Source organism: Azolla caroliniana, unplaced genomic scaffold (genome assembly GCF_043228905.1).
Source record: "Azolla caroliniana isolate FFs.n. ecotype wild unplaced genomic scaffold, voAzoCaro1.0.p SCAF_1055, whole genome shotgun sequence".
Classification (NCBI taxonomy): domain Eukaryota; kingdom Viridiplantae; phylum Streptophyta; class Polypodiopsida; order Salviniales; family Salviniaceae; genus Azolla; species Azolla caroliniana.
In genome coordinates, this window is record NW_028231490.1 from 124 (window position 1) to 12,529 (window position 12,406).

The 12,406-nt window shown below is 37.6% G+C and overlaps 2 protein-coding genes across 3 annotated transcripts; one reads left to right on the forward strand and one right to left on the reverse strand.

The window, feature by feature from the left end:
- Positions 1-1,454: 1,454 nt before the first annotated feature.
- LOC147847417 (pentatricopeptide repeat-containing protein At2g33680-like) lies at positions 1,455-4,404 on the forward strand. 2 transcript variants are annotated; one of them, XM_087339222.1, is made up of 2 exons: positions 1,455-1,853; positions 1,961-4,404. In XM_087339222.1, exons 1-2 carry the CDS (start codon positions 1,828-1,830, stop codon positions 4,143-4,145), a joined length of 2,211 nt encoding a protein of 736 aa, XP_087195348.1. In that variant the 5' UTR covers positions 1,455-1,827; the 3' UTR covers positions 4,146-4,404. The 2 variants fall into 2 exon arrangements, with proteins under 2 accessions (XP_087195348.1, XP_087195350.1); XM_087339224.1 differs by having other exon boundaries at positions 1,456-2,066; positions 2,192-4,404.
- Positions 4,405-5,794: 1,390 nt separating this feature from the next.
- Positions 5,795-7,725, reverse strand: LOC147847418 (uncharacterized). Its single transcript, XM_087339221.1, has 2 exons — positions 7,163-7,725; positions 5,795-6,679 (listed from the first exon to the last, which is right to left on the reverse strand). Exons 1-2 carry the CDS (start codon positions 7,669-7,671, stop codon positions 6,358-6,360), a joined length of 831 nt encoding a protein of 276 aa, XP_087195347.1. The 5' UTR covers positions 7,672-7,725; the 3' UTR covers positions 5,795-6,357.
- Positions 7,726-12,406: the final 4,681 nt, after the last annotated feature.

Consider the following 12,406-nt stretch of genomic DNA (forward strand, 5'->3'; position numbering starts at 1 on the left):
TTATCAGCTGTACAGAATGATCTGTTTCCATTAAAAAGTTCAATTCTATGATGTTAATTACGAACACTTTCTTGTGCAGGGATTTTTATACCATCTCCACCACAATCATGTGAATGTCCTGATATAGAGACAAATGAAGTGAAAGTTCCCCTATGCGAAAAAGTCTCACATCAAAATGAATGACTCTGTTTGTAATATTTATAACATTTTTACGCTGTAAATTTTCTCTCGACGAGGCTGTAAATATTTGTAAAAGAACTGAACCCTTGTATATCAAAGAAATGCAAGGGATATTACAGTTCATATTGTACATAAAAATGCAAAGAATACTTACATTCTCTTTGTCTCCAGATACCTTATGTCCTCTTGAACGCACATTTGTTTTGAGTTAGTATTCAGAGTGAACAGATTTTACCTGTATAAGGGATTTGGAAATTAGAGGAACTCGACTGTGTGCGCGATGATTATTAGTTTGTAATAGTCTTCTTGTTTCAGAAGCACACGTTCCATTTGTAACATCCTTAAGAATTCCAATAGAATTGTAAGTGACAAATGTAATGCTCAATTGTACACTGTATTTAGAATTCATCACCCTATGGTTTATGACTCACATTAATCAAAGGTACGCGTTTCTTTGTGATGTACTTAAATCAGCAGGGAATTCAAGTGATTTTGATTGCATAATTTTCAATGTGGTTCTGTAAACTGGATCATTATGTCTTATTACACAGTCAAAATTGTGATCACCTACTCTACTGCAACTAACAGAAGAGGAAACTCTTGGTCATGTACCTATAACAATTCAATTTATTTTAGTAAGAGAACTTGGTTTTAGTTTTGAAAGAGAATGTGGACACAATTTTCTCGATTGTTCATGTGGGTCATGTGTGCAATTCAAGAATTGTGTCAATTACTCAAGAGTTCTGTGAATTTGTGTGGTTATTCATTGCTGTTTTTCTCAAGAGGCACGCCATCCTATTACCTTGATAATTGAAATTATCAAGGTAATATTTGAAGGCTATGGTTACACCACAAATTCCCAACAGTTTTTTCATAAGAGGCTAGACATTCATGTACCTTGATGATTGTAATTTGGAGTAGCTACCAAACTTCTGTTTTCTGATGGTGCATATTCATAAAGATGCTGGATTGAAGAGGAATACCAGTAATGATTTTGACTAGTATGCAAAGATTGGATGGATAGCCTTAGCTGCATACTCTGGTCAAAGCTGTCTAAATAGCCTATGTTCAAGATTTACTCTTTCCTTCAAGCTCAAATTTCACAATAAAAATTTGTTGGTTGGAAGTTACTATTCACAGGGGGTTTGCAATTAAAGAGGATTTGCTTTGGCATCAGACTTTTGTGACACTGAGAATTACTATGCATTCGTTAAACCATAGAAATTCCCAAATAGCACATATGTTTACGTAAGAGTGAAGGAATTGGCGAGACATAATTTCATGAATCAGAATTCTTCTTCAGAGTAGGGTCGTCTAGGGGCAATAAAGAAATGCATGGGGTTGCTTTCAGGGTTTTATAAAATTAGAGGTTCAATTTTATATAGTTTAGAAGAATTCTCCCCATGCCCATTCATGAAATGTACCCAATATTGGATTCTGACTCACTTTCACCACACTTCTGTGCTTCTTCTTCTTCTTCTTCTTCTTTTGAGATTAGGGTTTCTGCGTCTTCAATGTTAGCATCAAGTTTTTTAGATCATTACTAAGTTGAGAACCCGAGGAACTGAAAATGAAATGGATGAGACCTGAGAACTAATGCTTGAAATTTCTTGAGAAGAAAAGCTTCATTAATTCTCAGATGCTTTGATGCAAACTTTAGAGATTTCTTTCAGGTAATTCATTTCAATGGCTCTAAAGATTAATTATGAGTTCTCTCAGTAATCAAGAACTCTTATCGTGTTCATTTTTTGTGTGCGTTTTATTATCATTATCATCATAGAAAGCTATGGAAACAAGGGCATTTTGACGAGCTTCTTCAAACTATTTATGTAATTGAGAAACAAGGATGTGTCATCTCTCAGCAATATGCTTATTTACTTCTAAAGGTATGCATTAAGAAGAAAGACCTGGCATCTGGAAGAAAGGTTCGGTCGCTTATAGAAAGAAGTGGACTATATTCGGATTCGCTTCTCGGAGATCATCTTATCCGTCTTTTCTCTTCATGTGGAAGCATTATAGATGCAGAAGAAACCTTTTGGAAGGTACCCAATCCGTCAGTATATACATGGAATGCGATCATTTCGGCTCAATCCAGCATCGATGCAAACAAAGCTCTTGGATTGTTTCGCAAAATGTATCAGGTTGGTGTCACCCCAGATGTAGTTACTTTTCTATCTATATTGAAAGCATGTGCTTTGATAGGGGCATTGTTCAAAGGAAGGTTGATACATGATGAGGTTATCCGATGTGGACTAATATGTCGGGCTTTGAGCAATTCTCTTATCGATATGTATGCGAAATGTGGTAGTTTAGAGGATGCATTATCCATTTTTTATGGTCTAACTGATAAGAATGTGGTTTCATGGGGTGCATTGATGGCTGGGTATGCCGATTGTGAAAGTAAATGTAGTCTTGTATTTGAGCTTTTTGAGAAAATGAAAAAAGAGGGCATTGAACCCAATAGACCAGTTTTCTTGTGTGTTTTGAAAGCTTGTTCCTCACTGAGGGATATGAATCGAGGACACCTTGTACATTATGAGTTAATCAAGGTTGAACTTGATAGAGAACCAGCTATTGGAAATACGCTTATTGATATGTACACAAAGCTTGGTTTCTTAGAAGATGCTTGTAGAGTTTTTGAAAAGTTGTCTGATAGAAATGTTGTGTCATGGGATGTAAGGATTTCAGGACTTGTCCAACATGGGCATAACCTCCTTGCTCTAGAGATTTTCAAAAAGATGCAACAAGAGGGGTTGAAACCCAATAAATATACGTTTTCAAATATTTTGAAAGCATTTTCTATGCAAGGTAGTGTGGATGATGTCAAAGCGCTACATGATCAGTTAGTGAAATGCAGCTTTGAATCTTGTATTGTTACCATGAATACACTTATTGATGTCTATGGGAAATCTGGGCACATCTGTGAGGCAAGCAATGTGTTCGAGGCTTTGCAAAATAGAGATATAGTATCATGGGGCACATTAATAGCAAGCTGTGTTCAGCACGGGCTAGATCATACTGGTCTTGCTTATTTTGAAAGGATGCAAGTAGAAGGGTTTTCTCCAAATGAGGCTGTATATGTGTCTGTATTAAAGGCATGCATTATGGTGGGAATGCCTTTGCAAAGCATGATTTTGCATCATCAAATTATAAGAGCTGGGATAAGATTAGATGTGGCAATCGGAACTACCCTCTTAAATATGTATGGAAAATTAGGACATATACGAGAAGCAAGCAAAGTGTTCCATACTATGAAGGATATGAACGAAGTAACTTGGGGATCTATGGTAGCAAGCTATGTGGAAAATGGGTTTTGTCGTGCTGCTCTTAAGACATTCATCAAAATGCAAGACGAAGGTAATAAACCTGAAAAAGCATGTTTCTTGTACATTTTTAAAGCATGTGGCCAATTAGGAGCTCTAGAAAGCAGTCTCATACATGGACAAATCATTGAAATTGGATTGATGATGGATGTGGAAATAGTTAGCGCCCTCATTCATATGTATGTCAAATGTGGAAGCTTGTGTGATGCATATAAAGTTCTCAATAGTATTCCAAATGGGAATATAGTATCGTGGGGTGCAATGATTGCAGGATTTGCTCGCACTGGCCTTTATGAGAAAGCTGGGGAATGTGTGCAGACTATGAACAATCTTGGCTTGAAACCAGACAATGCGATCTTCATCAATCTTCTATGTGCTTGCACCAATGCTGGTTTGCTTGAACAAGGTTGTGAAGTCTTCTCATCCATGAGAGAGAGCTATGGAGTTGAACCCATAATAAACCACTACAATTCCCTAATTGATCTCCTTGGACGAACAGGATTAATGGATGAAGCAGAAGATCTTTTATTATCCATGCCGACCACCTCAGATGTTTATGGGTGGATTTCCTTACTGTCTTGTTGTAAGAAACATTGTAATGTGGATTTAGCAAGCCGATGTTTGGTTCAAGTCATTTATTGAAGCTCTTGTACAGTTAACCCAATCCCTAGATCCAATCAGAACACTTCTGTACATTAATGATTAGTGAAAAGTAAACAGGCTGTGGCCAGCATGTATGTTAATCAACATATGAACTGCAGAAGCCAATTATGAGACTACGATACAAACACATCTGTGTTTAGTATGCAATTATCAAATAGTGATGGAATTCCTTGCCTAGATTCTTTCTCTTCCTAAGAGCCACAATTTCTTCAGATACAAGGATCTCATCGCACCCCTCAATATCTCACTTGTCGATCGTTCATCTATCAATGTTTCCCCATTAATATTATAGCACTTCCAACGAAAAGAATATACTGCTTAGACAAATCTGCACTGAGATTTGGCTAGAAAAAAGAAAGAAATCTTAACATCTTATTGGAGGTCAAGATAGCATATGAGACCAAAAGAGAATTACTATTCAATAGATATTAGGAGTTGCTAAAAATAGGGAATCTTGGTTTCTTTTCACTAAACCAAGAACGTCAAAGAAACCAAGATTCCCAATTTTTCAACCTTATCAATCATAGGATATTCAGAGGAGGACAACAGTGAAAGAAAACTGAAATTCCCCATTCTTCAACCACAATACTTTTCACTAAACATGTAAGTAGAAAATTGTATGGTTCTTGATACTGCAAACACTGTTGCAAAGATACATATGTTTTCTACTCTGTTCATATTCTAGTAAGTAAATCGCGAAAGTGTTTATTGGTTTATAAGAGGTGTTACTTTGTAGGCATTTGGCCACTTTCTTTCAAACTTCTGATGTCTTATTATTTAATTAAATTCTAGTTATATTTTACTTGTTTGAGTTGTAAATCGAATTGTCAAAAAATCCTAGTCACAATCAACCTAATAAGTACTTAGTCGATTATCAAATATACTTTGATTTAGCTCTGATATAAATTAATTGACTCCATACAGCTGATATGTTTCCCTGATATATCCTCTCAACTTTACTACAAAAATAAATGATTTATCACAACTCAAAAGCGTTGGATCGAATACACTGGTGTTTTTATATCAGAAATTTACAATGCAAGAAATAGAACGTTTCAATTAGACAAATTTCAAACACAGACTATCCAGTTAATCAACAGCCAAGTGAATTAAGCCACATCTGCAGCCACAAAGAATGGCTCCAATTATATTCTGTGTACAGTGAAACAGTTTGAACGATATCAATTCAACAATAAATGCTGCATTTTCGGGGAAGACATGATTTAAAAATACGGAATATTGGGGGCTCCAATAAAGGACAAACCCTATTCAAAAATAATATAACAAAGCAATTTCCGATTTTATGACTTATAAATATCTCTTTTCCACAGCACATTAAAGTAAGACGTTCTAACTTTTCCACTTTCGAATCAATATGCAACATTAAAAAAATTTCAATATTAACTCTGCTCACGTTACTACACGTCCATCCATGGCTTCATAATTAAAGAAAGCTACGTTTTCATGCTTAAAACAGCCCCCCATTCCTTAAAGTGGTTAATGATGTCGCTACTCAGAAAGACTTGAATGGATAGAATACAAAAAATATAATTATTAACACTAAAGATCTGCATTCGTTAAAACTAGAAATTTACAGCTAAATGACAACATTGTCTGGAAGACAAAAAGGAACAACTGAATTGCATAATATATTCATAATTGAATTGAGTCTGATACAATGAGATACAATAACATAATCCTACGACGAGAAGTGTTACTTCATAAAAATAAAGAGACAGAAATGAATGCGAAGCTTCTGCCCCCACCCCAAATAGGAAAGATGGAAAAAAGAACCTAAACTTGGAGTCCTTGAAAAAGCAAAAGCCTATGGCATACGATACATGACTAAAATCAAACAAACTGCATGGCCCAAAATCACATATAATGACCTAAAAATCACATAATGACTAAAATCAGACAGACTGCATGGCCCAAAATCACACATACAATGACCTAAAAATCACATAACGTGCAACCAAAATTCACAGCAAAAAGAGCCTGACAAGAATCACAACCCCAAAAACCAACCCATATATAGATAGAATGACCCACAATCAACCCCATGTAAATAGTAACCCTAATCTTTTTGTTTTTCTTAAAGGAACTCTGCGATAAAATATGGGACTTAGGTTACAGTCCGACTACATGAGAAGGAAATTTAAGAAAGAAAGAAAATTGGACACTACATTCATTACATGGCTTCATTGAAGCTCTGGAATTTCATGGCTTGGGAGGAGGCAAGATCAGGGGAGTCAAGAGCAGAGTTGAATTGGGCGACAACTTCTCCAGGGGAGAGAGGGAAATCACGGTACTTGTAGGAGTTGATCAGAGATGCAGAGGCCTCTCTGGCCAGGGCGGACATGGGGTCTGAGCTTGTGTCCTTGAGAGCTCCATAGACTGTAGGAGCAGGCTTGTGCACGAAGAATTTGAGGAGGCGTGGCCCAAAGATGCGAGCTATGGAGGCCACCAGAGACAGGATCCTCGGCACACCTCCAGGGTTCGCTCCCCAGTACCTGCAGAATCAACAGGAACCATTTAGTAACATATCAACACATGATTTTGAGACCTAATCCTGTCAACCTAATCAATTTATGCTACATCCTGCATGCATGCATAACACACTCCATTCTCCTGCAGAATGTATATGGATTCTTTCATACAATGCAGGTGCTCAGACATGCATGGAACCACAGATAGATCTAGCTGAGCAAGTTAGGGTTACAATGTGCATACTCTTAGCTAAGCACAAGGATCAAGCATGTAAACGGGCATGGAGAAATGCAATACAAACAGGCAGACAGAATGCCTCAGAGGAGAAGACCATGGAATCACAGATAGATATAGCTGAGCGAGATAGGGTTACAATGTACATACTCTTGAACTAAGCACAAAGATCAAGCATGTAAACGGCCATGGACAAATGCAATACAAACAAACTGACAGACTACCTTAGAGGGGGATACAGAGAGCAGAGAGATAGTCCATGCTTTACTTACTTGCAGGTTCCATGGCCACTGTGAGACCCATAGCCGCCGAAGCCACCGCCAGTGGTTGGGGTAGAGGTGACAGGAGATGGGGTGGAGGTGATGGGTGGCAGGTTGACAACAGGGGAGGAAGAAGAACCAGAGGATGGAGAAGAAGAAGAAGAACCAGAGGATGGAGATGAAGAAGAAGAACGAGAGGATGGAGAAGAAGAAGAACCAGAAGATGGAGAAGAAGAAGAAGAACCAGAAGATGGAGAAGAAGAAGAAGAACCAGAAGATGGAGAAGAAGATGAGCCAGAGGATGGAGAGCCATAGCTAGGGGTGTTTCTCAATGGAGAAGCAGAAACAGGGGAGCTTCCAGAGGAAGAAGAGCGGGAGCCAGAGCCAGAGCCAGAGCCAGAGCCGGTGTCATAGCCACTAAGCTTCCTGGAAGAAGAAGAGATAGTGTGAGCTGAAACAGAGGAGGCCAGCAGCAGAGCCAGAAGAAGGCAGAGGTGAGAAGAAGATGAAGAAGAAGCCATTGAAGCTGTTGATGAATCTACAGAGAGAATTCAGAAGGAAGGCAAAGGGACTAAACTAACTGATTTTCTTCTTCTTCTTCTTCTTCTTCTTCTTCTTCTGCTTGTAGTAGTGAACTGAGTTGAGCTAAATATACTGAGCTTTGGAGCTCACCACACTCTCTCTCTCTCTCTCTCTCTCTCTCTCTCTAGAGTTTTGCTTTGGAAGAGAGAGAGTGGATTGGTGGACCCCCAGATTTTTGAACCTCCATGGGCCAGCTGGCCATTTTAATGAATGGGATGGCCTCTCTCTCTCTCTCTCTCAGAGGGAGGCCCTTCAATGTTGCTTCCTCCTCTCTCTCTGTCTCTCTCTCTCTCTCTTTCTCTTTCTTTGATTGAGACTGAGAGTAGAGAGTGACTAGTGTGTGTGGGTGTTGTGTGTGTGTGATAGAGAGAGAATGTATGTGTGTGATAAAGAGAAACATAGAGAGAATGTGTGTGTGTGTGTGTGTGTGTGTGTGTGTGTGATAGAGAGAGACAGAGAGAGAATGTATGTGTGTGATAGAGAGAGAATGAGAGAGTGAGAGAGAATGTGTGTGTCCGAGGGAGAAAGAGCGAGAATGTGTGCATGTTATGGGAGGAGCGAGAAAGAGAGAGGGAGAGGGAATGTATGTGTATGTGTATGTGTATGTGTATGTGTATGTTGTATTGGTATGTGATATATGTGGTATGTGGTATGTGTTTGTTGTATTGGTATGTGATGATATATGTGGTATGTGGTATGTGTTTGTTGTATTGGTATGTGATGATATATGTGGTATGTGGTATGTGTTTGTTGTAGTCTTATGTGGTATGTGGTATGTGTTTGTTGTAGTCTTATGTGGTATGTGGTATGTGTATGTGTATGTTGTAGTGTTATGGGATATATGTGGTATGTGGTAGTGTATGTTGTAGTCTTATGTGGTATGTGGTAGTGTATGTTGTAGTCTTATGTGGTATGTGGTAGTGTATGTTGTAGTCTTATGTGTATGTGTATGTGTATGTGTACGTTGTAGTGGTATGTGTATAGTATGAATGTATGTGTATTGTTGGTACGTGTGTGTGTATTGCGTCATGTACATATGTGTGTGTGTGTGTGTGTGTGTATTGCATCATGTATATGTGTCATGTATGTCAATATGTGTATTTGTTTGGCTTGGCTAGAAGTAATGTGTTAATGTGCTCTAGGTTGCAATAGATGGGAATCAACTTTCGACCACCAAAATAAGAGACGAAAAAGAAAGAACTTGTCATGTCAATTGACAATAACACCGATCATCATCATCATCAAGAACCCATGTAAGCCAACATCCCCCGTCTTGGTTATCTCTATATACATACGATTGTGCTTGAAAGAGTCTCTAACCCAAACACACTCATGGGCCAATTTTGGTCTTAGAATACGTTAATATATCTTTCTCATGGGGTTTAGGGTTTAGGGTTTTGATGGGCCAATTTTGGCCTTAGAAGACGTTAATATTTCTTTCTTTCTTTTCTTCTCTCTCTCTCTCTCTCTTTGTGTCATGCTTCCACACAAGTGGATAGGATGTCTCATTGTTTGTCCCAATTTGCCCCTAGGGGCAACAACCCATGGGGACCAGCCGACTCATCTCCGAGCCGAGAGGATTTGTGTTGTGTCAATGTGTGTTTCTCTTGTGTTGTGTTAATGTGTGTTTGAGAGATCTTTGCAGGTTGGTTTGTTTGATTGCATTTATTGTGCCTCTTCTCTCTCTATCTCTCTCTCTCTCTCTCCTCATTAGAGCACCTCTTCCCTCTCCTTTTTCTTTTTCCTCTTTTCCTTTTTTCCTTTATTTTTTTTTTCTGTAGCCTTTTTTTTTTGCTTCTGTTTTTATGGTGCATTTAATGCAAAGCTCTAGTTTCTAGGAACCACACACCAGTCATTAATGCACCCCCCCCCCCCCCTTCTTCCAACAACACATTTTTATTCAATTATTTCTCTTCCTTTTGATCAAATTCCATCTTGCTTTCTTTCTTTCTTTCTATCAAAACCAAGATCTCATCAAACTAATGTGTGTTTGTACACACATATAGTATGTATGTATATATATGTACACACTACACTCACACATACTAATATGCCTGCTCATAGACAGCATGATCATTTCCAACTTTTTCAATTTTACTTGGGTTGATGGTTTGTGATCATTTCCAGCCTTTTCCACTTTACTTGGGGGCTAAGGTTGCGCCTCCCGACGTGTGCCACAGGACGACTGTTTTTTAACGACCGCAGTTAAGAAGAGATGTTTGTTGTTGAAGGTGTTTGGTACAAAACTGCTACGTGGATTACTATGAGATTCGTGACTAGTGAGTAGGTCAATATCGAGCAGATGAATTAGAACACTACATATGGAAGGATGGATTAGGGTAAACGGAATGTTTTGCTTGGCATGCTTTTGTAGTAGCATTATGAAAGACAAACTAATGTTTTATTTCTATCCTCGCTTAGCGGTTTGAGGGAATGCAACATATATTAGACAAACCCGGAAACCAATTGAGAACTTCACTTCTCAATGCTATTGTTCTGCGTGAAACTTGCATATATGCCTCAACATCTTGAGGTTCGTTTTGATACATGCAATTTATACATGAAATTATCATTAAACACCACACATATTTACAATTGTGGTAGAAAACTTTCTTATAACTTGTTGGATTCTGGAATACCTCCAAAACTACTTCCAACAAGCAAGTTCCAAGTAGTGTAGATGCCTTCTTGTCGAGAATACCTCTAAAAAGAGAAACTATTTTTGTCATGTAGAGTGCTTAGAATCAAGAATACTCATTATCAACGTCTTCTCTTCTGTCTCTCGTAAAAAAGAAAATAGCTTTTATATATATTAGTAGATTTAGAAAGAACAAGATCCTGCCAAGTTTGTTCAAATATGAACTCTTGTGAGGTAATAATGTTTTTCATGTTACCTCATTTATCCATTCTTCTCGCATCTTTTCTAGAGGTCCTCTATGGTGTCGGGAGATCTCTTTTAACAATGTCAACCCAAATTTCATTTCATGCATAAAACAACAAGAATAGGTCAAGGATCTAGCAACATTACAAGAATGTAACAAAATATTGTAGGTATCTTGTCTTATTGACAAGTAACGAAATTCATCATGCGATAAGTATTTGAGGACACTTCCCCCATCCTACACTCTATGCAATTTTTCATATCACTCTTGGATTCTAATGAGTGTTATGGATTTTAGAAGTGCATTTTCCAATCAATTGTATCGTTGAGCATCAAACTAAACTTGGAATTTAACGAGTAAGTCCTCTCTAGTTTAACAAGATCTAGTTATTGAATTTTTTTGCAATGCTCACATTCTTTTTACGTCTGTTTTGTTTACTTTCCACCCTCCTCTTCTTCTACAAATGGTTTTTTTTTACTGTTGAGTCTTAGATTCGTTGTTTTTGTCGTTGTGTTATTTATTACATCTTGGAGTTCTTCAATGTTTCCAGTTGTTTTTCTTTCAACTCAAACCATTAGTCGAAGCAAATGTTGTGGTTTTCACAACATCTTTAAGTAATGGTGTACACTTATGGGAGATCAACTTGGTAATCCCTTTGAGTACACTTTGGTTAAATAATCTTTGGTCATGTCACTATACTATGTACCATGTATTGTAACTTGTGACTCCAATCCACATCAGATGATTGTGTCATGGTTAGGTTCTTAAGATGCAATACTTGTGTTTTTTATGGTGTGTGCCTTGGGTCATGTTATTACAAGATTTTAGTTCCCCTCGTCTCTGTATTCGCATGAGGAGGGGAGAGAATATTAGCCATTCCCATCAATTGTGTATTCATTCTCGTGAGTAACGAAGAGAACTAACTCTTCCTTGTGCAAACCGATATACATATGTTCATTGGAAGCACCATCGTGCTTGCTATCAAGCTATCTATTATATTCATAGGATGCAAACAAGTTATGTGTCAAAGGATGCACCAGAGTTAGTATGGGGGGGGGGGGGGGTATCTCAAAGATATCTTGAAGTTTGATTAGACTGAAAATGCCAAAATCTTTTCCTAATCCAATACTTGTTCTTTTCTTTAAATTGTTCAATGTAGTGATTCTTTTGCATTCTCTTCCAAAATCTACTCTATTCCTTTCATGATCAACGTACTATGTGCAATTATAAGAACCCACCCCCGTTGAAACATTAGTTTTATTATTATGAAATCACTTATTTCTATCTATTACTTATTACTGCCCTAGAAGCTATGGATTGGAACTTTGTAAGGATTGATGCACGTTCTATTCCATGTAACCCATCATAACTCAAAACTCAACAATGGAAGTAAGATCAATGTAGCATTAAAAATAAGACGAGAAATAATATATAACACGACACACTTCTAGTAATTTTGTTAGTACATCTTCAATAACGAGGGGTTTCATTTTTCTACCTTCTCCATGTGACTTCTTTCATCATTACATATTCAAGACACTTCTAATATCACACGTATGATATTCATGGAATATAAATTCTTTCTTGAGCTCCTTCAATGTTGGTTGCAAATGCAAAATAACAACCCTAGGAAAAGGCACTAAACGGAGTTCATTCTGAAGTTTTGCATGACCAATACAATTTTGCTCAAAATGATGTACAAAAGGGCATATCAAAAACTACTTTTGAGGAGAGTGGGTGTTGATGTTTTCATGGCATGAAAAAATGAATCAAATTGATAGTGAAGAATGTT

Coding starts and splice junctions, on each gene's coding strand:
- LOC147847417 (XM_087339222.1), top strand. CDS start 1,828: ATGCAAACTTTAGAGATTTCTTTCAG. Junction 1,854..1,960: donor ACTTTAGAGATTTCTTTCAG/GTAATTCATTTC, acceptor TTATCATCATAG/AAAGCTATGGAAACAAGGGC.
- LOC147847418 (XM_087339221.1), bottom strand. CDS start 7,671: ATGGCTTCTTCTTCATCTTCTTCTCACCTCTGCCTTCTTCTGGCTCTG. Junction 6,680..7,162: donor AGTGGCCATGGAACCTGCAA/GTAAGTAAAGCA, acceptor TTGATTCTGCAG/GTACTGGGGAGCGAACCCTG.